The sequence below is a fragment of the Anser anser genome, assembly GCF_964211835.1.
Source record: "Anser anser genome assembly, chromosome: 1".
NCBI lineage: Eukaryota > Metazoa > Chordata > Aves > Anseriformes > Anatidae > Anser > Anser anser.
In genome coordinates, this window is record NC_139720.1 from 193270000 (window position 1) to 193296453 (window position 26454).

The 26454-nt window shown below is 43.4% G+C and overlaps 3 protein-coding genes across 8 annotated transcripts; 1 reads left to right on the forward strand and 2 right to left on the reverse strand.

The window, feature by feature from the left end:
• Window positions 1–173: 173 nt before the first annotated feature.
• Window positions 174–1660, reverse strand: MRPL57 (mitochondrial ribosomal protein L57; the record flags this gene model as incomplete). The annotated part of the gene is made up of 2 exons (XM_083834041.1): window positions 174–652; window positions 1480–1660. The coding sequence occupies 2 exons, from the start codon at window positions 1658–1660 to the stop codon at window positions 336–338; spliced, it is 498 nt and encodes a 165-aa protein (XP_083690167.1). The 3' UTR covers window positions 174–335.
• On the forward strand, window positions 1657–22321 carry SKA3 (spindle and kinetochore associated complex subunit 3). 6 transcript variants are annotated; one of them, XR_014583501.1, is made up of 11 exons: window positions 1657–1791; window positions 4056–4120; window positions 5002–5167; window positions 6827–7253; window positions 10027–10127; window positions 10914–11086; window positions 11299–11508; window positions 11696–11817; window positions 17192–19638; window positions 19736–19803; window positions 19892–22321. XR_014583501.1 is itself a non-coding variant. In XM_083833970.1 (9 exons), the coding sequence occupies exons 1-9, from the start codon at window positions 1659–1661 to the stop codon at window positions 17259–17261; spliced, it is 1467 nt and encodes a 488-aa protein (XP_083690096.1). In that variant the 5' UTR covers window positions 1657–1658; the 3' UTR covers window positions 17262–22321. The 6 variants fall into 6 exon arrangements, 2 of the variants coding, with proteins under 2 accessions (XP_083690096.1, XP_083690097.1); XR_014583498.1 differs by having other exon boundaries at window positions 17192–20147; window positions 20229–22321; XR_014583499.1 differs by having other exon boundaries at window positions 17192–19803.
• On the reverse strand, window positions 21891–25093 carry SAP18 (Sin3A associated protein 18). The gene is made up of 4 exons (XM_083834047.1): window positions 24933–25093; window positions 24676–24785; window positions 23161–23283; window positions 21891–22378 (listed from the first exon to the last, which is right to left on the reverse strand). Exons 1-4 carry the CDS (start codon window positions 25002–25004, stop codon window positions 22222–22224), a joined length of 462 nt encoding a protein of 153 aa, XP_083690173.1. The 5' UTR covers window positions 25005–25093; the 3' UTR covers window positions 21891–22221.
• Window positions 25094–26454: the final 1361 nt, after the last annotated feature.

Sequence of the window (26454 nt, forward strand, 5' to 3'; positions counted from 1 at the left end):
TTTTCCCGCCTAAATGATTCGAAGATCACCAAGCCCAACTAAATTCTTTCCAGAAAGTTTTGAAAATGGAACATTTTATCTTCTATTAGCTGCAGCTTCATATACCTGTGACTTTGTAATTCTGGTTCATCTTAATATATATTAATATATATATATAATTAATAAAACTAAATACTGTTCTGTAGGATTACTTTTAATGTAAGATTTTTGTGTACCACAGCAAAGTGTCACTTATCTGCCCATATTACACTGTATTACAAAGCTACCATAACAGGTACAACAACATATTTTGTGGCAGTGCACAACAGCTGCCAAATACAAGTACACCCTGTTATTCAAGATGTCCATTTCTTTGAGACATTTAAGTGGTTCAAGTGATCGCTCATGTATCTATGCTCAGGAAACTTAGATGTCATCGTGCTTTTGAGAGTTTCCCATTTTGCACGTCTCCCTTCTCTGTTATGATTGTATTCTTGTTCCCGTGTCAGGTAAGGTCGACTCAGCCAGTACTCATTCTCTGCTTCAATTTCCAACCTTCGGATCATTGCCTGCTTCATTGAGAGGGTAACCACCCTTGGTCGCCTGTATTTTCCAATCCATTGTTTTCCAGGAATTCTCTTCCGGAGCAATACTGTTGTTAAAAACATGGTACCTTAAAATATAAACAAAAAATATGAAACACCCATTACCTTAGGGACAAAAATAAAATTAACAAGAAAAATGAAAAACATGCATGTATTTATTACGCTGCCTTTTAGCTAGCTGTTATAAGGTTCAGACCCTGATACTAGCAAACAACCACTCTGTACAAGACAGTACAATGGCAGATATGCTGGAAACATAAGACCAGAAAAGGAAAATTGAAGTTTTTTATTTAACTGGAGAGTTTACTCAGTTATCCTTAAGGAACAGAGGTATTATTAAGACGTTAATCCTTGAGATTTAACATTTTAAAGCATGTCCTCTGTAAATAAATCCCGAAAAAAACAGCCAAATACTGTTAAAGAAAGGATTTACTTCATTCCTTCATGCTACAAATGGATATCAGCACTGTTAAAATAGCGTATTTCCAGGTCCATCTTCTGGATCTCTTTTTTATCATGTAATATGTTCACTATGCCAGTATTAAGTTATCACCTGGTCTCTCCGTAAACTTACTAATATGACAATATCCACTCTTGGTTTTGAACTAGGGGGAAACCAGGCTTGTGGAGAAAGACAAAACCCTGCGTTAGACCAACCAGCAGCAACACAAAGCCCAAATACTGCTTCAGACATAACCCCCGGCTAGGACAGAGGCAGAAAAGCCCAAGCCAAGCCCAGACGTGACACGCACGCTCCTCATTAACCCGTCCGTTAGCCCTGACCGTGCCTAACCCCGCCGTGTCGTTCCGCAGCGCTCCCCAAGCCGCCCGAGCCCGGCGCCTCCCCGCCGTACCGCTGAGGAGAGCCCCGCTCCCGCTCCCGCTCCGCGCTCACCCCTCGGGCACTGCCCCGGCCCCGGCCCCGGCCCGGCGACAAGATGGCGGCGGGGGGGGTAGGGCCTCGCGCGGCTCGCGAGAGCTGGCGGCGGCCGGGCGGGGCCTGGCGGCGCCAATGGCGCGCGCGGGCGGCGGTTTGAAGGCAACGGCCGGTGGCGGCTGTAACGAGCGGCGGCCATGGCTCCCCCCGGCTCCTCTCAGCGGGCCGCGGGCGTCTCCAGGGAGTTCTTCGGGAAGCTGCGCGCCCTCGCCCTCACGCTGGAGAGGGAGGCGAAGCAGCTGGAGCGGGCCCTGCGCCGGGAGGATGAGGGTGAGTCTGTGAGGCAGGCTTCCAGCAGTGAGAGCTGGAACAGACTAACGCCTCCCCCCAGTGGTGCAGGGGAACGGGGAACGGGGGCTGCGGTCAGTCCCTGACGCTTCGTCTCCGCCGCTCCCTCACGGTCCCTCCCTGCCCCTGCTCCCCGTGGGGTCCCTCCCACGGGATGCCGTCCTTCCCGAACTGAGCCTGGGGGGCTGCCCACAGGCCGCAGCTCTTCCAGAACTGCTCCCACACGGCTCCGTACCACGGGGTCCATCCCCCAGGAGCAAACTGCTCCAGCACGGGTCCCCCACGGGCGGCAGCTCCCCCCAGACCCCCTGCTCCTGCGTGGGCTCCTCTCCACGGGCTGCAGCTCCGGCCCGGGGCCTGCTCCTGCGGGGGCTCTCCATGGGCCGCAGCCTCCTCCAGGCCACATCCACCTGCTCCACCGGGGGCTCCTCCACGGGCTGCAGCGTGGAGATCTGCTCCGTGTGGGACCCGTGGGCTGCAGGGGGACAGCCTGCTCCACCAGGGGCCTCTCCACGGGCCGCAGGGGAACTTGTGCTGCGTGCCTGGAGCACCTCCTGCCCTCCTGCTGCACTCACCTTGGGGGCTGCAGGGCTGCTTCTCTCTCAGCTCTCACCCCTCTCTCCCAGCTGCTGTAGTACAGCAGACTTTCCCTTCTTTCAGTCACCTCACCCAGAGGTGCAACAACATCACTTATTGGCTTAGCTCTGGCCAGCACTGGGTCCTTTTTGAGGCAGCTGAAACTGGCCCTTATCTAGCATGAGGCAGCTGCTGGGCTCTGCTCACAGAGGCCACCCCTGCTACCAAAACCTTGCTGTGTAAACCCAATACATAAGTGCAGGTCTGGCCTCGCCTCCTTCCTGGCACAGCTGAGGTCCCAGAGGCGGGCTGGGGGCCCCGCATCCCTCAGGTCCCAGCCCTGTTCCAGCCACAGGTGCAGGCCATCACACACAGGGCTGTCTGGCATTGCCCAGGCACTGATGGCTGACCCACTTCTGCCCACTAGGGACCCCCTCACCCCTCTGCTGACTTCAGCCCCTCACCGGCTGGTCCAGCCCAAGCTTCATCACAAGCACTCACCCCAGTAGCTGCACCATGGACGTTCCGGCACTCCCACCTGTGGACTCAGCCCAACTACTGCACTCACGCCCATGTACACACACAGCATGGAGAGCCCTCACCCAGGAAAGACATTAGGAAGGAACTTAATAAGAACACAGGATAGACTTTGCAGCCAGGGACAGGGCACAACTAGATGAGAGTAACAACCACTTAACCATTTACAAGCGACAGGCCCTTTTTATCCTCTCACCCCCCTGTTTTCCCATTCTTATTCCTCCCCAGATCATCACTCCCTTCCCACTCCTCTCTCCCAGATGCTGTTGCACAGCATTTTTGTTTTTCTCATTCTTAAATCTGCTCTCCCAGAGGCACAAACAACATCACTTATTGGCTCAGCTCTGGGCGCCCCCTTCCCTACCATCATCTCTGAGCACTTTTGAGGGTGTGCAGATGAGCTTTTATCACACAACATACATAAATAAATTTGAGTCTGTATGATAAAGCAGGACTCACGTTCTTGCTTTTACCCTTTTAATAGATCAAGACAGGAAAACACATTTTCAGGGTTTGTTCTCTGTCTGAACAAATAGTTCAAGGCTCTAATTAAATTTATCGCTCTGCTATGTCTTGTCACACAGCAGGTGTCCTCTTCTATGCTATTTATTCGCATTAATCTTAATTTCCAGTGAAAGAAGTAATGTCAGCTTTTGACTGCTGCCTGTATAAGTGAATAATACTAAGACCTGTCTGCATATAAATAAGGCAGAAGAACTCAGCTTTTTGTGAAGTCTGTTTGTCAGTGGTATCCAGATCATTTTATAATTATTATTTCAAAATCAAGCTCTGTAAGGATGAAAATTTAGCAAAATAATGCTTTGCTCTCCACGCACCTACCTACTGCAGTGATGTCTGCTGTAGGTTATTTTTTACAATATTAGCTGCAACTCTAAAATAGAAGCCTGGGCAGTTTCTCTGTGTAGTTCAACACACTGTGCAAACTGCAGTCTCATGCAGTGCAAGGTACCCAGTTATAGGTACATGGTATGAACTAGTTAATCTTAATTTTCTGTCTCGATTCTTTCTCTGAGATGTGTCTACATTCTGATGTACAATGTACTCATGCTAAAAAATACTAAACCCCCTTTTTTTCATTTCAAAACCATTTTATGTGAATGTGTATATCAAAGACTATGAAGAAGAATCTCCAATAAGAGTCTTACAGGACCTGCACAGTGAAATCAGGACTCTGAAGGTAAAGTCTTAACTTGCTTCCTTCTTGAAAAACTGGGGGGGATGTGTCCATAAACTGATGGCTGTATTTTGATCCTTAAGCCACAATGCAACTCTTATTCAGCAATTCTGACCCTTATTTTTATTCATTTACCTCAAAGTCCTCATAATGGCTGTGGAAATACAAGGCAGAATCCAAAAATTTGGGGTGACTTAGAGCTGCGTTTATAAGTTTGCACTTGCTGTTGTCAGTTGGGTCCACGGGGGACAATGGGAATGGGGAAGCTGTAGCCATGCCAGGGCATAGCTGTAGGGGAGCAGGATGCAGGAGCTCCCTTGGGAAGAGGCATACCTGTCTTTGTTCAATGGCTAGCATTTAGAATAAAGGAAGCCTTCACAGGAGAGCCTGCGCTTTCAGCCGTTCAGTTAAACTTGTAGATAAAGTTCTCCATTTCTTTAATAGAAGCAGAAAAATAGGCTTTAGAAATGGGCATGAAGTAACTGAGGGGTAAGTTAAGCTGTAAACTTGAAGTTTACCAGCTGTTTTGCCCTACATTCTTTGTATGTGGAAGTTAAAGTCCAAAACCAATTGTTATGTAATTTTACTCCTATTTTTAATGGAGCAAAAGCACATTTTTGTTTGATGGGTTACCGGGAAGTAGTTATACTGTGAACTGTCGCCTTAATTTAATATTTGTACATTTTTTTTACACTTAATGCCCTGTATATTCCTGATGTTTTGTAACCTATTTTTTGGGTATAAAGAAGACCTAAATGTGCTGCTTATCCTCATCTGAATTGAAGTTCACTAATTCTTCCCAAAATGCTTAATGTGTAAACAACTACCAGGTGGTGATTTGAAAACCAATATTGTTACATTTCTCCTTTCCTCCTCCACCAAAGGAAGATGTTAATGCCTGTCTTGGTAAGAGTTGTTCTGAAAGGCAAGAAATTAATGATTTTATAAAGGCAAGTGAAATATTGATACGAAGAAATGCAGCGGATCTGGGAAAAATAAGAGAGCTGTTCCAGAAATATGGCTACAAACCACGTGTCAAAGTCTCTACAGGTAATATTTTTTGCAATAGAATGTGTGAACATAAATGAACTTTCTGAAAAGGTTTCTCTTTTGCTATGGGTATGTTTTTGTTAATTAAAAAGTCAAGTATATCTGTTATTTGCTTTATAATAACCTGAAGGTAAAAGGTTCTGTTGTGATTGGTGCCCACAGAATAAATTAAACACCAAAAGCTTACAGTCCGATCTCCTGACATGCTTTTAAGTTTGTGCGTGTTTCTCTTCACTAATAGCTATCCTGAGGAAATGTGTTAGCAAATGTACTCTCATAACCTAGAGAGCTACGCTGCTTCAGCTTCTCGTGCACGAGAAACTATTGTAGATACATCTACATTAGTTTATATTCATACGTGGTTACATTAGCTTAAATCACCACAGAGAAAATCTTAAATTAATGCACTGCGTAGCACAAGTGGGACAAGAGAAGCACATACAGAGTTTAGGTGACACATAATAGTCTATGAAGTGGTAGTAGCTTGATCACTGAGTTGAAGATGCTTAATCCAGTCAGAAACTGCATACGCACCTGTGTGAAAAATCCAGCTGAGCGAAATGAGTTTAAAATAATACCATGGTGTGTACCACACACATTCCTTTCTGTATCAAGGGCCCAATTGGTCTTCCAGATGCCTTTGGCAGGGCGCACCTGAACCTTCTCCTGAGTGTTATCCAGTAATTACACAAAACACCATTGTGGTCATGGACCATGTTCACCCAGAGCTAAACTACTAAGTGTTTTACAAAGCTACCGCAGAAGGCTCTAATTTTATAGTGCCTTACTTCCCTTTCTCTATACACCTTTAATGAGGGCTTCAGATACAGCTACAAGGTTAATTTCTTTTAAGATGCGTCTTTTAACTAAGTGTATTTGCACATGTAACCCCCGTACACATGCAAAGGTAATACCTCTGCCATATTATTTTAAATGTTTTCCCCTGCTGCTTATGTCATGCAGAAATTCACAAATGCTTCGGGGTGTTTCAGTTTATATAGCTACAGAAATGTACAAGTTACTCCTGTGTTTATTTCTGCAGTGGACTATTCATGTTATCTAAAAAATAAGATTTTGTGAGTTTTTAGTTACTGCTTTGTAACCTTTCTTCCATGCAATTTTTCTGAATAAAGAGCACGCTAGTACTGCATGCAACTTTTGTTTTTTTCCCCAAAAACATTTTCAGTTCTATACAAAATCTGTTTTCATTACCATTTGTTGTACATTTTTAATGAATGTCTACTCTTGCAATAAATAACAAAAAACAAGTAATATAAATAGCGTGAAGCAAAACCAAATTAATGTATTCAAGATTAATACTTTGTGTCTGTTCCATGCAGAGGTAAATTCTGTTAAAAATATGTTTGTGTAAGAAGCTTTCAGTATCATTTACTCCTAGAAATAATATTTAACAATAGATAATTCAATAAGTGTGTGACCTGTGTTATAAATGTAGCTTAGCCTGACATGATACCTGTTTTAGCTTCAGGTTTCAGCATTTTAAAATGAAAGAAGGAATCTATTTTTTTAGAATAATGATTTTTTTTAAAGACTGTTGGGGGAGGGGTGAGGATTCCTAACTTCATAAATTCTTAAAAGAGAAACTTCTGACATAATTTTATTTTATTATTTTAAAGTGGTTTTTTTTTTCTCCAACAGAGGAGCAGGAAGAGGAAGTTAACAGTGATTCAAAGGTGTCTGCCCAGAATAAATCTGATGAAGAAAAAGCAGATGATGTACCTCATCTTCCTACTTGTACTGAGAACCCACTGGTGCCCAGAGACCCACTGCGTAACCCCCAACTTTCAGATTTTGGTCTTTCACAATATGCTTTCTCTAGGCCTTGGAGTGCAGTAAATGGACAGCAAGCAGCAAATTCACAAAAAGAAGATTCAAAAGCCAAGACTCCACTAAAAACACGTACCCCCTGTATTTTGCCCAAAACACCAAAATGTATGCTCAAAATGGATGACTATGAGTGCTTAACACCAAAACTTGAACACTTTGGCATTAGTGAACATACCATGTGTATGAATGAAGATTATACAATGGCACTTATTCGTAAAACTACTGAGACAAGCAAGAAGTAAGTAAATTATTTAAAGTTCAGATTGTTTCTCTGTTGAATTTTCCGTAGTTTTTTCTTGCTGTACTATTTTCCTGGTGCTATTGCCCGTCTTTTCTTCTGCAAACAGGTAATTTGTTTATTATCTACCAGCTGGTTAGTCCTGTGTCTATATCCAGCTCTCTACATGTATTTGCATGTACGCTTTGCATGCCAGATACTGATATGAAATACATCTCAGGTACACTCCTTCCCTTGACTGCACCACGGTAACAATCTCCCATATACAATCTGTTTACAAGGGGAAAATACAATATATAACTATGATATTTTACATTACTTAACCTAGGATTTGTATTTGAGGATGCATTGCCCGAAGTAGACGTTACATTACCAATTTAAAGTTTTAAAAATCTTTAGGAATATAGCACTGGAAGTTTTTGAAGCGTTTGGTTAAATGCCTCACTGTAGAAATACGCTGTACTTTCTTATTATTTCCTCAAATAATATTTTGTAAATAGCTTCAGCTTATTACACAACTTAAGATCTTTTATTTTCTTTAACTTTAGAATTCTTCTTTACTATTTTTTCTGTTTAATGAGAAGTTTTTTTAGATGTGATCTTCAGCTTTAATTATGGCCACAATTTCTAAATGGATACATCCACAAATGTACAGTCCCTGTCTGTGTCTTAGAGTGAAATGATTACAGGGCCCACTGGAGATGTGATTTTTTTTGTTGTTGTTGCTGGTGGTATCGTGTATAAACACTGTCAGTCTTCCATACCCCTAATGATAAATATCAAAATTCTGTAGAGAATTAGATACAGGATGGTTGGTGCTTGTTGAATCACTGTCAACATTAATGGCCAAAAACAGATGGACACGCAAGCAATAATTGGGCCTAAAGTTAAAGCTGCACATGGACTCAGAATCTCTAAATCATTAGAATTAAAATATGTTTAGCCAGCGTATTTGTTTATTTTGCAATGTTGTTAGTGTTAGCATGCAATTTGATTAGAAAGACTGAAACAGTCTAACTGCTTCTTATCTTCAAAAGGCATTTGTCTGACCCCTTAGTGAGAAGGTTCAGCATGTTAAATAGGTAGAACATTAAGCCAAAAGAAACTGAAGATAATTTTTCTGGATAATGGGTATAATCTTTTTAAACTTGTCTGATACTCTGGGAACAAACACTAGTTCAAATGGAAGTGGCTTTATACATGTTATTTCCAGAAATAAAGACAGGTAATAATTCTGACTTTCTTGGAGACAGCCTTGCCCTATCACGTCCCTTACTTGTGCCAGCCAGGTCTTACACCTAGCTGAAATCTGCCTAGCAGCTGTGCATTGTGTGAAAACCACTTTAAAAACACATCCCAAAGTTCATTTATATATATATATATACACACACACACACACACACATATATATATAAATAATTCTCTGTGTATAAAATCATACTTTACTAAAACATATAAATATTGAATAGATCTCAATTCTCCAGCTGTTTAGTTTTTTTCAGATTTTCAGTTCTGAAACAGGTAAAAACAACATACTCTACATGTACCTACTACAAAGCTGAAACCAAAAGTAACTAGAAAAGAAAAAAGTGGAAAGTGTCTGAACAAAAGTGTTTACAACAGAGAAGAGCAAGTATAACAAAAACTAAAAATCAGATGGTTTCAGGTATCTGTAATATTACCAAAGAAAAACTGACTTGAAAAAGTACATTGTTTTCTTTAATTAGTTTTTGTTGTTGTTTTTATAAGAAAGAAAGACTCAAAACTTGAGGCTTGTTCATCTAATTAAAATATGCTGCCTCAGATGGGTTTTCATAGTCATAGGCTTTTTATGGAGGAGCTCCAAATCTGGTTCTCGTAACAGAGATAATACCAGAGAAAAAGTGGAAGATTACTTAAATACTACAAAGAAATGTGTATAAAAAAGGTATTTTAAACATTTAAAATACTTTCACTTAGCTGTCTACACGTTTTTCCACTAGAATGTCTTGGATGTTAAAAAAGAGTTTTCAAAATTTGTTTCCAGTTTTGTGGAATTGATATTGAATGGTTTTTCCCTCAGAAGTCAGTTAGTGATTAACATAATAATCTAACTCAAACTTTAAGAACTAGTTAAAAATCGTTTAGTATTCAGAATACCATTAGTAGGTTTAGAGTCAGGAACCACTAGCCAGGGTGAAATAACTCGTGTCATGGTTGCTATGAGAAAGTTACAATTTAATAGTCAACAAAATTGCTTAGTCTGTAAATTATGTTTCTTCTATGATGGTTGTTCTATGTTGGTGTTACTACAACTGAGAGATTGCACAGAAACGTGTCTGTGTTCTTAATTTGCCCATTTGTGGCTCAGAAACCTACAACAGCATGTTAGACATCTTGAAATGCACAGACCTGAAATACCCGTGAAATCTAGTTGCTATGAGATTTTTTTTGCATGGGCTTTCATTGACAATGTTCTCCTGTTATTTAGAATTTGCAGGCAGCAGGCAATTCAAAATGAAGTAGGCTCTACCCCTCACACATTTGATTCTCATCTGGGAAAACATATTATTTTTAATACCTTGGATTTAAGTCTCAGTATGTTTAATAGCGTGGTTGGACTGAATGTTCACATGCTACAAATTACAGCCGTAGAATCGGAGATAGTAAAGTATTTCAGGAGAAAAATTTTAGACTCATGTTGATGAACAAATACTAGGCTGACTGGGTTGACAATATTCCTTTCATGGTGATTTCTTCATATTGAGAGTTAACTGAGGTTTTTGGGTTTCAGCTTACTTAAAAAAGATGATCATGAAGTGAATGTAGCAAAAACGACATCCAAGGAAATCATGGTTACACCTGGGCCAAAAGCAGAAACAACAGACAAGAATGGTAAGTTGAAAAAAATTATAGTAAATGTACATATGCGTTTTTCTCATAATGCATATGTTAACACATAGTAATTTTTTAAACTATGATTCATCTTAAATATAGTTAATTGAGGCCCAGTCATTATTTGCATATTAATGTCCAGAAAATGTAAAGTTGGTGGCTTCTATGGGAAATCTGTTCACTTCAGTATAAATCATTGCTCATTCTTCTACTGTTATCCATCTAGAATTATTCAGAGGCATCCATCATTTCATAATTGTAATTTATTTTTATTAACAATAAAAATACTATTATGCCAATTTAGCCTTTTTCCAATAATATTGCATCTATTTCAAGCCAGGAAATTAAAAGAATAGGAAAGAAACTGCTTTAAAAGATGCTAACCAAACAGTTACTTTGAGCTTTCAAGAGTAGCACTAAGATTTTCTTCGAGAGGAAATGTAATATACTCTCTTGAAAATGTATGAAGGTCTTGGAACAAATATATGGACTACTGAGTATATGAGAAACTAAAGTGATAGTGATTTAAGTTGGGCTTTTTCAGTTACATTCAGTAGCAGGACTGGACATTTTTTTTGTATGTTTGCGTTTGCTGCCATTAGAGCTCTGCAGCTTGGATGTTTCTTCATACTAGAAGTGTTGTCAACTAAAATGATACAGGTGTTCTGGAGTATGCAAATAAATCCATATAAAGCTAATAGATTTGGGAAACTAAACTGAGGCACTGCAACTGGCAATATGTATGTATATTTATCAATTCATTTATTTATTTTTTCCTAATTTCAGCAGCGGACTGTATGGCTTCTCCTATGGTACCCGTGTTCTGTACGCCTGGTTTGAAAATCCCTTCCAGAACAGATAGTACAGTGTTATCCAAGTCACAAGAGATAAACAAACTGCTTCTTCCTAATCATGCAGGAACACCACCGCTTCCAGATTTTGAAACAAGATGGCTAAAGGTAGAAGCTATGGTAGTAAATAGCAATTACATCCTTCGATACGCTTTTACCATAAATTGTTTTTCAAATGTCAATTTGGGATTCTTTTCCTATGCTACTTTTCTGTATGTCATTGTAGATCTTTCTAATGGTAGTTTTGTAAGAACATTTATTAATACTCCACCTAAGATAAATAAGTTAACTGAAGGCATCTAATACTTCTTTTGCAACAGGTAAAGCTGGGGGAAAAGAGTGAGTCAGTGACAGAAAATGATGCAAAAATAAAACAAACCATAGAAGATAGCGTTCCTCCTACTGTGAGCTCTGATGAGTATCTTAAACGTTTGGGAGACCCTTCTCCTCCTAAAATAAAACAGTATGACCATTTGCTCAGTACTCCGCCACCTCCAGAAATAACAAGGATACCAGATGATGTTCTACAGGTCAGCTAATATGTATTTTTCTGAATAGCTTTCATATCAAAACAGTAGTATTAAAAGAGTTGAATTCTATCAAATCTTGTTCCTCAGAAAGAAAGGATTCTCTGCTGCTTATTGAAAATGTCTAGACTGTAATCCTGTTTTGAGTTCTTAAATAATTATTTTAATTCCCTTTTAATGTTTGCTGTAGATTCTGTCAAAGTATAATCATAAAGTAGTAGACTCTTCTAAAGCCAAGAAAATGGAGACTAAGGCAGGAGGCACTACAAGATTTGAAAGTGATTTCACTGATTACTGCAACAAAGAGAACAGGTATGATCAAATTTTACAAATTTGATTATATAATTGAATTTGGAGGAGCTAGAGAGAGCATTTAGAGATTAACGCAGTTGCTTTTGCTCTTCAGCTACCAAAATAGCTCTTGTTTATGTGACTAAATATCTAGTCTTTGGCGTGATATGTCTGCCTTTTGTATAAAGAACAAATACTATAATTAATTGTGTGTTTGAATCATCAGAAGCTTTAAAAATTGAAGGAAAACAAAGTTTTTACTGGTTTTAGCTGTAGGTATATTTTGCTTTTTGGTAATCAAAGCCTCCGTGAGTGTTTTATGCTTTATTCTGAGTAAATTTAGGCAATAAAGCTAAAGAATGGAGAAAATTATATAAAGTGACATAACCAATTATGGTGGTCCTTTTGGCATAAGGCAGCAGGCACCTCAGCACCACAGAGCTGTTTGCTCACCCCTCCCCCCAGTGCCAATGGGATGGGGTAGAGAACTCACGGGCTGAGATGAAGACAGTTTAATAAGGAGAGGGGGGTGAAAAAGGAAAAAAAAGATGCACAGTGCAATTGCTTGCCACCAGCCGATCAATGCCCCGCCAGTCCCCAAGCAGTGGCAGCTCCCCCTCCCAGCCAGCCCCCCCAGTTTGGAACGGGTTGCCCAGGGAGGTGGTGGGGTCACCGTCCCTGGGGGTGTTCAAGGAAAGGTTGGACGTGGTGCTTAGGGACATGGTTTAGTGGGTGACATTGGTGGTAGGGGGATGCTTGGACCAGATGATCTTGGAGGTCTTTTCCAGCCTTAATGATCCTGTGATTCAGCATGACACCCCATGGCATGGGGCATCCCTTTGGCCAGTCTGGGCCAGCTCCTGGCTGTGTCCCCTCCCAGCTCCCTGTGCACCCCCAGGTACCTCACTGGCAGAGCAGCACCAGGAGCTGAACGGTCCTTGGCTCTGTGTGAGCACTGCTCTGCAACAACTGCAACAGTGGTGTGTTATCAGCATTACTCTCATCCTAAATCCAAAACACAGGACTGCACCAGCTACTAGGAAGAAAATTAGCCCTATCCCAGCCAAAACCAGTACAGGCAAATACCAATTTCTTTGAAATGCAAAGCCACCTGATGAACAATATGTGAGATGAAATTAGTCTACAATAAGCGTTAACTAATCTTTGAACGATGGAATAATGCATTTTAAAAATTGATCTAAATAGAAGTTTTGACAACTTGATCAAGTGTAGATATTCCTCATCTGTTATACTTTTTGCTTATCTGTTAAACTTGAGGTCACTACGGATTATTTGGGCAAGAGGTACAAGGAAATTATATGAAGTAAAATAATCACAACAATTCAGAATGAGATGAAGAGAAGTAGGTATCTTAATATACTTGGAGTTGGAATCCATTTGATTAATCTGATATAGTATAAGGTCTTGTTTTAGTTGACCTTTTTTTTGTCAGGCAAGTTTTCAAGGTTTGTGTCTTCTGCTAATTCAGAATATGATTGAGGTGATAATAGGTTCATGAACTCTTCTGGATATATTTGCAGAGCCTATCCTGGTTTTTTCAAGCCAAACGTTTGAAATCAAGCTGAAGACCATATTTCACCTTCATGGATCTTATCACTGAATCACAGAAAGCTCAAAAAGCAAAAAGAAATACCTGCAGAAAAGACCAACAAAAGAAAAGTGTGTTGTTTTCCTGGAGAAAACTTGATATGGATTAATTCGAACTAATGACTTTACACATAATGTTTTGTTAAAATTAGTGACAAAATAGATTTTGTTTATATTTTTTAATATTGCTTCAAAGAGGACTAAGGTCACGTATTATGTAATACCTCAGTTGTTCCATGTGATTCTTGTGTTTGCTGTGGATATATGTGTATATACATTTGCAGTAGGCTGTAGAGAAATGTAATTAAGTTGCAATAAAGGGAAAGTCCAGTACGCTGCCCAGAAAGTAGGCATCTCTTGATGTTCTAGTGACACTGCATATCTCTTTGAGGCTGAGTTTGAAGTGTAGTACTCTGACAGTATTTGGCATCTTCAACAGAATTGCTATTTATGTGAAGAGCAACTCCTGCTTTACTGTTTTAAAGCATTCAGACAGATATTCCTTCATCAGGCTGTCTGATGAACGGGCATTTCTAGCGCTTCTCTTTCAATTATAGCTTTCTTACATAGACATCATATTAAGTACTAGGCATCTGTTTTCCTTTTGGCAGTCTGATAGCTATAGCCATAAAAGGTGACCGTCTTGAATACGAATAACTTGAAAATATATTGTGCAATTGCTACTCGTTAGAGATCTGCTGTCTTTAACTGCTTGAAAGATTTGTTGGCAGGCATGTGAATGATTGCTTTCCTCTCCCATGCACCACGGCCATGTGTGTTCTGTAAGTGGTGCTGTCATTTCCAATTGTGCAAACGTATCCCTGCATAGCTGACCAAGTTTAACTTCTCAGAGTTGTTTGGCACCTTTTGGATATCTGGTAGTCACAGCAGTTGAGATGCAGGTTTTTTTGGTTTGTTTGTTTTTTCCACCAGAGATTTTAGTCTTGTCCAAAAGAAATCCCAACTATGTATTCCTGCTTGGAGCCAGTTTGCTGTTACCAGTGTCAGCTAATCCTCTGAGTGACTTGAGTACTGCGTTTACCAGCTTTATATAGTCTTCCTCTTGGCAGCTAAAATAGTGTTATTTTAGTGTGCTTTCCTGAATTTTCTGAACACAGCTGGACATTCTTTGAAATCCTCAGGATGTGCACACATCTGGAGATGCCTGAAAGTATTTTCTTGATTGCTAGAGGGACTTGTCCTGGCTAAAACCTAGTAAATGTAGGAGAATTTTCCATGTTATCCCAGCCACTTCCTGGGATGAGCGTGCATCAAATTAGCTGGAGAAGCTGATTTTCTACCAATTCTGGCCTGAGCACAGTTTTTTCTTTCCTAGCTTCTGTTTAAAAGTATATATTTTATGTCACTCTTTTGAAGTTGACCAATACTTTGAATTCTGAATAAATCTTCTGTCTCAGCTGCTTTGTGTCTGCTTGGAAAACTAATCATCTGCTGCTTATAAAAACTCTTATTCATTCTACCCAAGTCTTTCAGGGAATGAGGACCAGATCTCCTTCCCCCGTCTTCACAGACTAAAACCACTTAACGGGCTGGATGCTGGTCGTGGAATTTCATGGTCCTAAAAGGGTACAAAATATTCTGTTCCAGAGCAAGAATCCTTCTGCCAGACAGATTCACCAGCACTAAGCAGGGGGGGTTTCATAGCCTCCACTCACCCTGCACTTAATGGCTATTTGATGAATGATACTTTCTTGCCCTGAAGCAATCCAGATACCCTGGAAGACTAGGTTTAGCATCAAATGGAGCAAAGAGCTTGACTACCCAGGACCTTGATGGATTTCTTTTTCCTTTCAACTAGTAAAACTTATAATAAGGCTTATAACTGTCCCTTCCCTAAATGTGAAAACAGCATAATTCTGTTAACATGTAGAGACAGAAGTTCTCTTCAGGATGACACTGAAATCTTAAAATCTTATGGTCTTCTCATTAAAATATCCTAAGATGGAAGACATCTACAAAGACCGTCCACACAGGACCACCCAAAAATCAGACCCTATGTCTGAGAGTGTTGTCTAAGCACTTCTTGAACTCCAGCAGGCTCAGTGCTTTGATCACTTCCCTGGGGAGCCCGTCCCAGTGCCCGACCACCCTCTGGGTGCAGAACCTTTCCCTAACACCCAGCCTGACCCTCCCCTGTCCCAGCTCCATGCCGTCCCCTCGGGTCCTGTCGCTGTCCCCAGAGAGCAGAGCTCAGCGCCTGCCCCTCCGCTCCCCTCGTGAGGGAGCTGCAGGCCGCCATGAGGCCTCCCCTCAGCCTGCTCTGCTCTGGGCTGAGCAAACCAAGGGACATCAGCCCCTCCTCATATGTCTTCCCTCTGGACCCTTCACCATCTTTGTTGCCCTTAAGGTATTAGGACAGGATGCTGGCATAAGACAATGATTTGGGATCTACAAATGAAGTTTTACAAGTTCATTTTGTTGTTTTTTTTTTCTTACAAAATTACTCAATACAAGTAGAGTTACTGTTTGTGCTAACAGCCTCTTGTAAGGAGAAATACTGCTATGAGGTGGATATAATCAGAGCAGCAAAAGCTAGTTTTAGTTTGTCATGCATGGATTTCATTCAGTAAAGTGGTAGCTTGAGTATTGGGGATGGGGGAGGCACAAGTGGAAACAAGCAGTGTAGGAAACCAATCCCTGTTCAAAATCAGCTGGGAAAGGTGGTGGTGGAAAGTTTTTGTTTCCTCAGTTCATGGCCATGTGATAAACCACACACTCAAACACTGGAACAATCATGGATGTGGGCTGGAGGAGGTTAAGACTCTCCTTAAGCCCGTGTTGCTGCTGCAGAAAGGCTTGTCCCGCTGCACATGGAAATAAAATGACAGGTTAGAGTGGGAATCATACAAAAGAACTTAAAAGTTGTGTGTTGTTTTGTTGTAGGGTAGATGCAATAATAGCACTGGCCTGTCAGGAAGTGCAGTTTGGATAAACAGCAGCTAATTAAGCAGCAAAGGCCTTTATCTGTAAGGGACCATTGTCACCTGAAAACGGGCAAAGTTGACTCAGAGCATGTTCTGTGCTATTCTTAATCCTAACTGGGGGCTGCTTCCCCTAGCAGACGTTTTTTCACTTCTTTTGCACAGAATTTAGAGGTTGTGTGGTTTTACAAGGGATTGTTTTCACCTGCTGAGCCACTGAAAGCTAATTAATTTTATTTTCTAGTTTGTCTTCATTATGGAAATTAGTAATCTCAGACTCAACTTCTGCCTGGTTGCTAGATCAGATGCGAGGGAAGGGTGAGAACGGGATCCCGTCTTCTAGCAGTAGCCTGCAGTCAGAACAGATTGAGCACAGCACGAAATTGCACTTCAATAGTTGGGACATCTGGGAAGCAACCAAAAAAACATGGCCTTTGGTTTGGCTTCATTTGCTACAGTTCTTAATGTTTTTGCATTTGTTTTAGGATATAAAATGTGTCAGCTAACAGAGCATTTGCTCTATAATTCTATTTGTTGTCTAAGGAGCGTCTCAAATTGTTCTGCCTCGGAAGCCCCTAGAAGTGGTAAATGCTTTCTTTTCTTTGAAATATTTTGCCTGAGGTTAAATACAAATATAGATCTCACAAGGAAACGAAGCTTCCCAGATGGCTGTCAAGTGGACAAATGACAAGCATGGCTTTTAGTGCCTCCTGCTGTGCTTTTATTGGTGTTTTTATAAATCACTGGAGCAATAACTGGAGCCCAGGCATCTTTGGTTATTTAAAGCATCATGGATGCTTTAGATTTTCCTTAAGATGTGAAATTTATTTTGTTCTCTGTTTTAGAAAGCCAGTTGTCGTTACTCAGATGTTCCAGTACCCATGGTGGTTGCGTGTGTCCCATCAACATCTGTAGCAGATATTGGAGCTGCCCTGGATTTTGGGAGTACTGTTCACAGTCCCATGCCTTGTTGCTCCATGGGAGAGTAATACAGAGATTGTGGCATTTATAAGGAGCAGTGACAGCATCCAGTGGCTGCACTATGGAATCGCATGCATGCTGTTCCACAGAAATACGACTTTCTACTAAAACTATATCAATTGATGCCGCCTAATTCTCAATCAACCAGAAGGTAAAACTTCCTGCTATTCCTATGGTAATACCCACTTTTACAAGGGGCAGCTGACAAAATAGCTAGGAGCTGACTGGGTCCATGCACTGCTTTGGCCTTGTCTTGTCTAATTCAAGTTGAAAGGTTTTAAAAAGGTGGCACAAATATGGGAAAACGGTCCATGGAAGAACATGCTCTGCTACATGGGCATTTCTCCTAGGAAAAGATCAAGCAAAGGATGGTCGCATTGCAGAGTACGCGGCAGGAAAGTGTTCAAATGCCTTCATGATGCGTTCTTGGTTAAAGCCCTGCAGTTCTGCTCCCTACTGATTGCTTATGCAGTTGTTGGAAACCGATATAAGCCCTTGCTGCACAGTCCTGCCTTTCCTCTCCCCCAGTTGCAGGCTCCCATGCCCTTGGTTGCATCACTGCAGTTGCTGCTGTGGCTGCCTGGGAAGGCATTCCTGCTCACCCAGCCGCCAGAACTGATTGTTGTTTTGCAAGGTTACATTACTCCTGGGCTCTGCGCTGACCCAAATCACTGCTCACCTGCAAGGGCACTGACTGGTGCTGGGGCAGAAGGGAAAGGGCCAGGAGGAGGGCGAGCACAGGTGTCCTTTCTCACCAGCAGTTTAAGCAGCTCGTGAAACCACATCCTTGCATATAGGCATGGAGCTGGCTTGGCTGTCTGTACAGCTGTTTTGGTAAGGTTTTTTGTGGCCACAGCTCCATTAGAAGTTCAAGGGCAGCTGAAGCAGCTCCTCTTCTTCACTCCAGCACCCATCACTCCTCCTCCTGAGCCCACTTGCAGATAATACTTTTTTTTTTTCTTGCTGTGTCACAGCTGAGCCTGCTTTTGACCAGAGCTGTAAAGCAAAACTTAAGCCTTCTGAATTGCTCCACTCAGGATAGCTTGGTGATGGAGCCAGGAACATCTCTGATGCAACAGAATTTACTGACAAGGCAAGTGTGGTTTGTCCTCACCTCTTAAATAAGAAGGGACTTAACCCAGACGCCAGCTTCATCAGCAGAAATGCAGCCAGCCTCTCCCGAAACCTCTACATAAAAACTTTTATGTGGGTCAAGGTCATCACAGAGACACAGCCACCCCTGGGGTGGGAGCGAGACCCCATAACAGAGGGGCGGTGAAGTGAGAGGGGGGCTGTGGGAACAGAGCCCTTAGTCTAAGGGCTGAGAGGAATATCAGAGAGGGATTTGACTTTTTTCCCATTATGTTAAATGAAAGCCTGACAAGCAACAGCATCAGCAGTTGTTACGCAAGTTGTAACAAGGTAATGGTGAGGGTTTTGGTGTTTAAATAAAAAAGCATTTGTTGCGACACACCTTCTTTCTTATTAAGTTTTTAAAAAACATTGGTTTAGATGGATGAAATGAGAGGGAAAAAGTCGTTCTAAGAACCAAGTTTGCTTGGGGAAGCAGAACAAAGTCCTCCAGGAAAAACAAACCTGGGGTAGCAGGAGAGGTGTGCCAAAGGAGTACAGAAACATGAAGCCACATCTGCGGGAGCAGAGCAGCTGAGCTAGCTGAATGCAAAAAGGACAAATTAAGGGAACAGTTTCCTGGGTTTTCTAGCTGGAGCCATTTCATCCTGCTGCACCCTGGCACAGGATGGGTACTTCCACTTGTGCTGCCAGAAAAATAAAATGAGAGGTTGGGTGCTGGTGAAAGCCCAGCTGTGACATGAGAAGCTGTCTGTTAGTGCTGTGAGCATTGAAAGAGACAAAGGAAAACCCCACTTCATGCAGCAGCCTTGCTGAGGGACAGAAACTCCTTGTGAAGTCTCGGCGTGCAAAGCAAGTCCTGCTAACTGCCAGCTCCGTGTGTAGTGTTTGCTACAGAGTGCTGCTTCCTGAGCATATGGCATTGCTCACTGTTGTTGAGCTTTGAGACCGTGTTTTAATTTCTCCAAACTGCTGCTTTGTACATAATTTGTTCTTTTCAGCGACTGACTTCCCTCCTCAGCATTTCCAGGAGTTTTGAAAGAGACGCGGGAGCTGCTTACTCGTGCAATCACCAGGTGACAACTTTCACTTGCCCTTCCACCTCTTTCAACATCTGGATGGTTGTGTCCCAATGTCTGGCTTCGAAACAGCTGCTGTTGGACTTGATTGCGTAACAGATTTTTAATGTGGGGAACCATGCACTGCACTGATTTCTCAGGTATGTTTTTTAAAAAGAAAGGTACAGGAGTTGAACTCCCTTCACTTCTGCACGACATCTGTGTGAGTTTTTGAAGGACAAATCTCAACCCCGACAGATGTTTGGCCAGAGGCACTCAGGGGCGAGGTCAGCTGGGGCTCATACCTGCGTGGAAGTCATGCGAAGGTGAACTGCAAACCTAAGCCTTCAAACTGAGGGGTTTGCTACTGAAGGCAGATCTGTGTGTTCATTTCCTTGTGATTTTGCTTCTTAGGCTGCCGAACGTAAAACTGAGGGGTTGTTCCCATTTTCCCCCGAGGTGTGCACAGACCTGCTGCCGGCTGGGAGCCTCACTGGGCCATGCCTCCTGTCCCAGCTGCTTCTCAGAGCAACTCCAAGTCACAGACGCCTGTATATTGGCTACATTTAATTTCTGCCAGTTATCCGTAAGGACATCAAAAGCCCAAGCCAGTACACAAGGAGGAGGAAATACCAGTATTCCTGCAACTGAAGGCCCTTCTCTGCCTTTGGTAGGAGGCTGTTCAATGCCCTAATTACACACTGCTTACCCCAGCAGCATTTATATTCTTTTCTTAATTTAAAAAAAAAAGGTGGGGAGCACGACATCCCTGCGCACAGCTTCTCCTGCTCCTGCCCTTGCCTTTCTCTCAGCACCAAGCGGACACAAGCAGCGCCTGCCCTGCGGCCCCTGGACTGCTCGGGACCAGCCAGCAGAGGAAGGCAGCCCAGGAGAGCCGGGAGATGCCGCAGAAGCGAGGTACCTTCATGTCTCAACGTCTCCCCCTGCAGTGACAGAAGGAAACAGGCAAGCGCTGGAAAGCCTCAGGTTCGCTTTCCATCACGGCCCTGACTTGTGGGGAGACGGCCGGGTCACCTCTTCCTTCTGTTCCTCAGGGTGCGAGGTGGCGCCAGCTGCTTCACCCCGACAGTTCTGCAGGAGAGCAGAGAAGCCCCGAGCCGCCCCTTCCCCTCCGCTGAGCTGCTGGAAGCTGGCTGCTGGGTGCCCACTGAGCTGCTGGACGCCCACCACCAGCCTCCAGCTTCACCAGGGAGTTTTAAAGTTTCGGGACACCCTTGGACCATACCTCACTATCACCCGGCTTTGTCCTGACACCCAGGGATTACAGCAGCTTGAGAAATCAACACTCCATACAAGCCCCAGTTACTTGCTAAAAATCATCTTACCAAGGACTAAGCAGCAAGATTTACCCAGTTCAGGCCAAAATAAAGCCCAAGATTATATCTATTGATTAGATTTGGATAACTAAGGGAAAGAGGAAAGAGTATTCACCTGCCCAAAACTTATGAAGCCAAACCTGGACTTTGTCCTCTTGGTCAGGAGTATGTATTTTCATAAATATATTTTCACTATGAAGTAGTTTTGCACATTACTTAGACATCCTCTGCCTGACAATATTGGATTTTTTCTGGCCAGGTCTCTGCAGACATTCAAGTCTTCTGACACTGGTCTCCAAAGCAGGATGTGCAAGACAAACCATGTAGGTATAAAAAGAAGGTATTTTTTGCATTATTAGAGGTAACATTAAAAAAAAAAAGATGAAAAACTTATTTGTGTAGTTTTATAACGCACATAATACATTAGTAAAGTAGTAGATGTGTGTAACTTAGATGGGGGGAAGGATAAATGTTCAAAAAAATTGTTAACAATGGAGTGTGCCATCAAGGAAGTTTGGATCCATTGTGCTATAAAAAGCGACATTCCAAGACAGCTTTGTATTTTCCATTTTTGAAGACAAAACCAGGTATTTCCAGAATTCAGGGCTGCTGTGCAAGTGTGCCAATCCAAATCTGCCTCAGCAGCTCTGCAGTGTGCTGAGATATCCAGGGGTCACCAAGACCACTTCTTGAATTCATCATTCAAGGCCTGTCCTCTTCTTGGAAGAAGATGGAGCAGCCCCAGGAAGCCACCATCATTCTGCTCTCTATCCTGCAGCCTTACACCGCTCACCTTTGACCTTCCCCAGACAACGTACCTACAGCAGCAGCAAGAGGAACACCAAGTCTGCCCGCTTACAGCCACATCCTCCATGATCACCCTCCAAAATTCAGGTACCAGTGGTTTAAGGAATCCTGCTGTAAAAGGCCACCTGTTTCTCTAAAACAAGCCCCAAAGTTACCAGATAAAGGCCGTGACCTTCCTGTCACCGATTTCAACTTCTGCTTAAAAGCAAACTTCTGAATTTCTCTGCAGAAACACACATTAAAAAAAAAACACTCTCAAATTCAAAAGATTAATAACATCAATCTTTAATCCATACAAGACAGAACTACAGAACACCTGCAATCTTCTTGGTCGCATTTTATGGAGATCTTGAAACTCTGGACACACCAACTTACTTTGCAAACTAACAGTCAGGGAAAGAGTGATGGCACCTCTAAAAGAATAAGCGTTACTTCTAAGCAAACTAAAAGTTAAGGTTTAGAATTTAACTTTTACTCCTGACGCTTAGCTTTGCCTTCAAGTGTTCTTGCTTAGCAACAAAAGCAATAAAAAAAAAAGGCCTGCTTTAGAACAGCAAGTAAGAATAAGCACAAAAGGAAATCATACAAAGAAGCAACAGCTTAGTATGGTCTCATGCGGCTTGACGGAGGTGGTGCGCGGTTGGGAGGGGTAATTGCTATGTCCAAGTAGTCTCCGATCTGGAATTTCTGAGACTGCAACGTCATGGAATCATCTGTGCCCTTCCTGCCCGACATGGTGCTGCCGATCTCCTTCACCCTGCACGCAGGAGATAAAAGGCAGGTTAGTCAGAGCCCAATCTCTCCGGATGTACAATACATGGCAAAAACAGGGACTGCTTTGGGTCGTTACAGCCTTCCCTGGCCACCCTCTATACTATATTTAGCTTTTAGCTACATTCACAGGGTTTTTTCCCCTCCAGTACTAGGTGGAGGATCCGTACTACCCCACGGACTGTAGGGCCGTGCCTATCCACTGGTTACCAGCAAACGCTGGCTCATACAGTTCTGGAAGGCAGACACCTGTAACGAGATCACTCCTAAAACTCAAACAGTCTCAGATACATGACCTACCACTCCTCGTACCATAGAATCATGGAATATCCCAAGCTGGAAGGGACCCACGAGGATCACTGAGTCCAACTCCAGGGTCCCCAAAGGGCCACCCAAAAATCAGACCCCATGTCTGAGAGTGTTGTCCAAATGCTTCCTGAACTCCATCAGGCTCAGTGCTGTGACCACTGCCCTGGGGAGCCTGTCCCAGTGCTCTGTATCACCAGAAACAAGGCCTCATCTCACACAGTACGTCCATATTCTGGTTGGTTGCCAATCAAAGTCTTTGAGCAAATACACTCATTGTTTTGGGAACACAAACTACAACAGCCGCCAACCAAAATGTAGAGTTTGTAGTGGTGACCATGTAGTCTGTTATCAAGAACTTTAGAAATTTGTTTTGTGGGCACTGGACTTTGTTAATAAAAAATAATTAACTGCTCTGGTGCTTCCAGTCTTCTATTAGTCTGGAGAAGAAACGCCACTTACCTATACCCGGGCCGCTTGAGATCTGTAAAAACAATTGCAAAATTGAAGTGCGTGCCCTTCTTCCGTGCCTCTGGGTAGACCTCTTTCACTAAACTCGTCAGCTCCTTCAGGGTTGCATCCATCCTAGGTTAAACAAACAAACCAAAGTGGTTAATGTTCTCAAAGCAACAACAATGGAAACAGCTTTCCAAAACCCACTTAAGATGGGACCAATATATTGTAATTATTTAAACAAACATCTCCTTGCCTTCGCATGCCTTCCGCTGGTATCTGAAGAAGAAGAAGGTTTTACATACTTGAGCTACACAGGGAGCCACCTACTCCACAACGACATGGCATTCCCAACAACATATTTTCATCTGGCAATCAAGCAACAAGAAGTCGCTCTGGTCAGTGACAGCACCCCGCAGAATTCACCACCTACGGGGCACTGGAAGCAGCACGCTCTTGTGCATTAAGAATGTGGACAAAGGTTTGACAGATGTGGGTCCAGAAGGAGTTTATCTTTTAATTTACGGTGACATGGGACAAAGTCTCTTTACCTCTCTTTGCTTCAGCATCTGCTTCTCCAGGTCTCTCAGAAAAGTTACAATTTAAACAGTAATTTTATTTTAACGCATTAATGCACTTCCACAATGAACAGCGAGTCTTCACATCTAAGTTGGTATTTATATTAAAAACAAGGGAGGTTCAGGGATAGAAAACAAACAATCATGAACAGAGTTCTCCATTCCCGCCCTAACAGAAAGAACCCTTCCTTTTCCCCACCCTTCAACGAGAACAAAAGTTAGAATCCCAAGAACAAAAGGACCCAATCATCACAACCAAAGCAGCACTAATTACATTCACTCGAAGCTTTAAGCAACCAAAGAGCAGTCTGTTGACAGACAATGCCCATTCTGATTTCTGCAGATGACAAACAGCTCAGACATCATCAATAGCCTGGGCTGAGTCCATAAACCCCATTAAGCAGTAAGTCAGAAGTGTTTGCTTTGTTAGCCACAAAAAAATGGATTTATTCAACTGTACAATGACAAACAAGTTAGAACTCTAGCAGAAACCTTTAAGGAAAAACAAGGTTTAAAAAGTAGCATAATTCACTTTCAGAGCGATTCTAATAATTCACTTTCAAAACAGCTCTTTGAAGTGCTATAAGCAAATACTGAAGTGTTACCAACAAAGACTAAAGGGGTGTTCTGAAGTGTGACTGAAAGCAATAAAAACTGGCTGGTAAAGCAGTGCTACCTGGCCATATGAAAAGAAATGTGCTGCTTTACTCTCAAGAGGCTCCGAATTAAAGCGACAGAGTTCATGGAGGAGCTCTAGACTTCTGTAACAACTGATGCTAGTGGAACGTAGGGCTGTTGGGGTGAAATTAATTAAAAAAGAAGAGAACGCCGAAAAAATGCCAACAGACCAGCCTGAGCCGAGACGCGGCCGCCACTCAGCCCCCCCCCCCCCCCCCTCCCCACCCCCCCGGGTCGGGGAGGGGACGCGGGGCCCCTGAGCACTCACCAGGTGTAGATCTGCAGCTCGCTGGAGGGCACGTTGCCGCGGGAGAACTCGTCCATGCGGTGGTGCCGCCCGTTGTTGGTGGTGAAGACGCGGAGCAGCAGCGGGCACGTCTGAGGGGGGAGAAGGAGGCGGCGGTCAGGCCCCAACGCCAACAACACCACCCCCAGAAAGGCCCCGCACCGCCCCGCCGGGACCCCGCACCGCCACCCCGGGACCCCGCGGAGTGAGGGGGCAGCGGCACGGAGCCGCCCCGGCACCTTCTCGCGGTCGATCGGCTTCTCCGGCTCCTTCTTGATCTCCTCCTGCGTGACGCGGGACTCCACCGCCATCTTGTCGCTGCTCGGCGCCCGGCCGCGGCTCTCGCGAGAGGACGGGGGGGAGGCGGGAATGGCGGGGGGGGGACTGAGGGAAGGGAAGGGAAGGGAAGGGAAGGGAAGGGAAGGGAAGGGAGGGGAGGGGAAGGGAAGGGAGGGGAGGGGAGAGGAGATCGGATCAGATAAAGTCCCTCATCTGAACAGAATATCACACTTTTCTCATGAGGTTCAACACGGCTAGGTGCCAGGTCCTGCGCTTCAGTCACAACAACCCCATGCAGCACTACAGGCTTGGCAGACAGTACCTCGAAAGTTGTGCAGAGGAAAAGGATCTGGGAGTGTTGGTCAATACTTGCCTGACCATGACCCAGCAGTGTGCCCAGGTGGCCAAGAAGGCCAACAGCATCCTGGTTTGTGTCAGGAATAGTGTAGCCAGCAGGGCCAGGGAGGTGATCGTCCCCCTGTACTCTGCTCTGGTGAGGCCGCACCTCGAGTGCTGTGTTCAGTTTGGGGCCCCTCACTACAAGAAGGACATCGAGGCCCTGGAGAGTGTCCAGAGAAGGGCTACGAAGCTGGTGAAGGGCCTGGAACACAAGTCCTGTGAGGAGCGGCTGAGGGAGCTGGGGTTGTTTAGTCTGTGGAAGAGGAGGCTCAGGGGAGACCTCATTGCTCTCTGCAACTGCCTGAAAGGAAGGTGTGGGGAGCTGGGGGTCAGCCTCTTCTCACAGATAACTAGTGATAGGACTAGAGGGAATGGCCTCAAGTTGTGCCAGGGGAGGTTCAGGTTGGAAATGAGGAGACATTTCTTTTCAGAAAGAGCAGTCAGGCGCTGGGACGGGTTGCCCAGGGAGGTGGTGGAGTCACCATCCGTGGGGGTGTTCAAGGAAAGGTTGGACGTGGTGCTCAGGGACATGGTCTAGTGGGTGACGGTGGTGGTCGGGGGATGGTTGGACCAGATGATCTTGGAGGTCTCTTCCAACCTTAATGATTCTGTGATTCTGCGGGTTTGGCTGGGGCTGAGGTGGGCTGCTGCAGGCTTCCCTCCCTGTGCTGCTGGGTGTTGTCACAGACCCGAAATCATTGCCTGTGTTTTCTCCTGCTTAGAAAAGCTTTTAATAAAGCAATGCTGATGCCTCTTGGAAAAAGGCAATTCCTTCTGCATAGAGAAAGACTTAAACATAAGTAGATAAATAACATAATCCACCACTGTAGCTACTAGTAGGTTTAAATAAATTAGAAAGGGGTAAATTATGTTTTGAGTTTAGCCTCCCTTAATATCATGTGTTGGAAGGACCAGACCCGTAGGCTTTCCATTTATGGTCTTCTGTTTCCAAGAATAGAATCTTGTATTAGATTAAATTCGAGTCTGCTGATTTGTGTTACACTACAAGGAGATGAGAGAGGTGTGTTTCTGATCTGATAACTTTTTTTAAGAAAGAAAAAAAATGATCTGGATGAGGGCGTC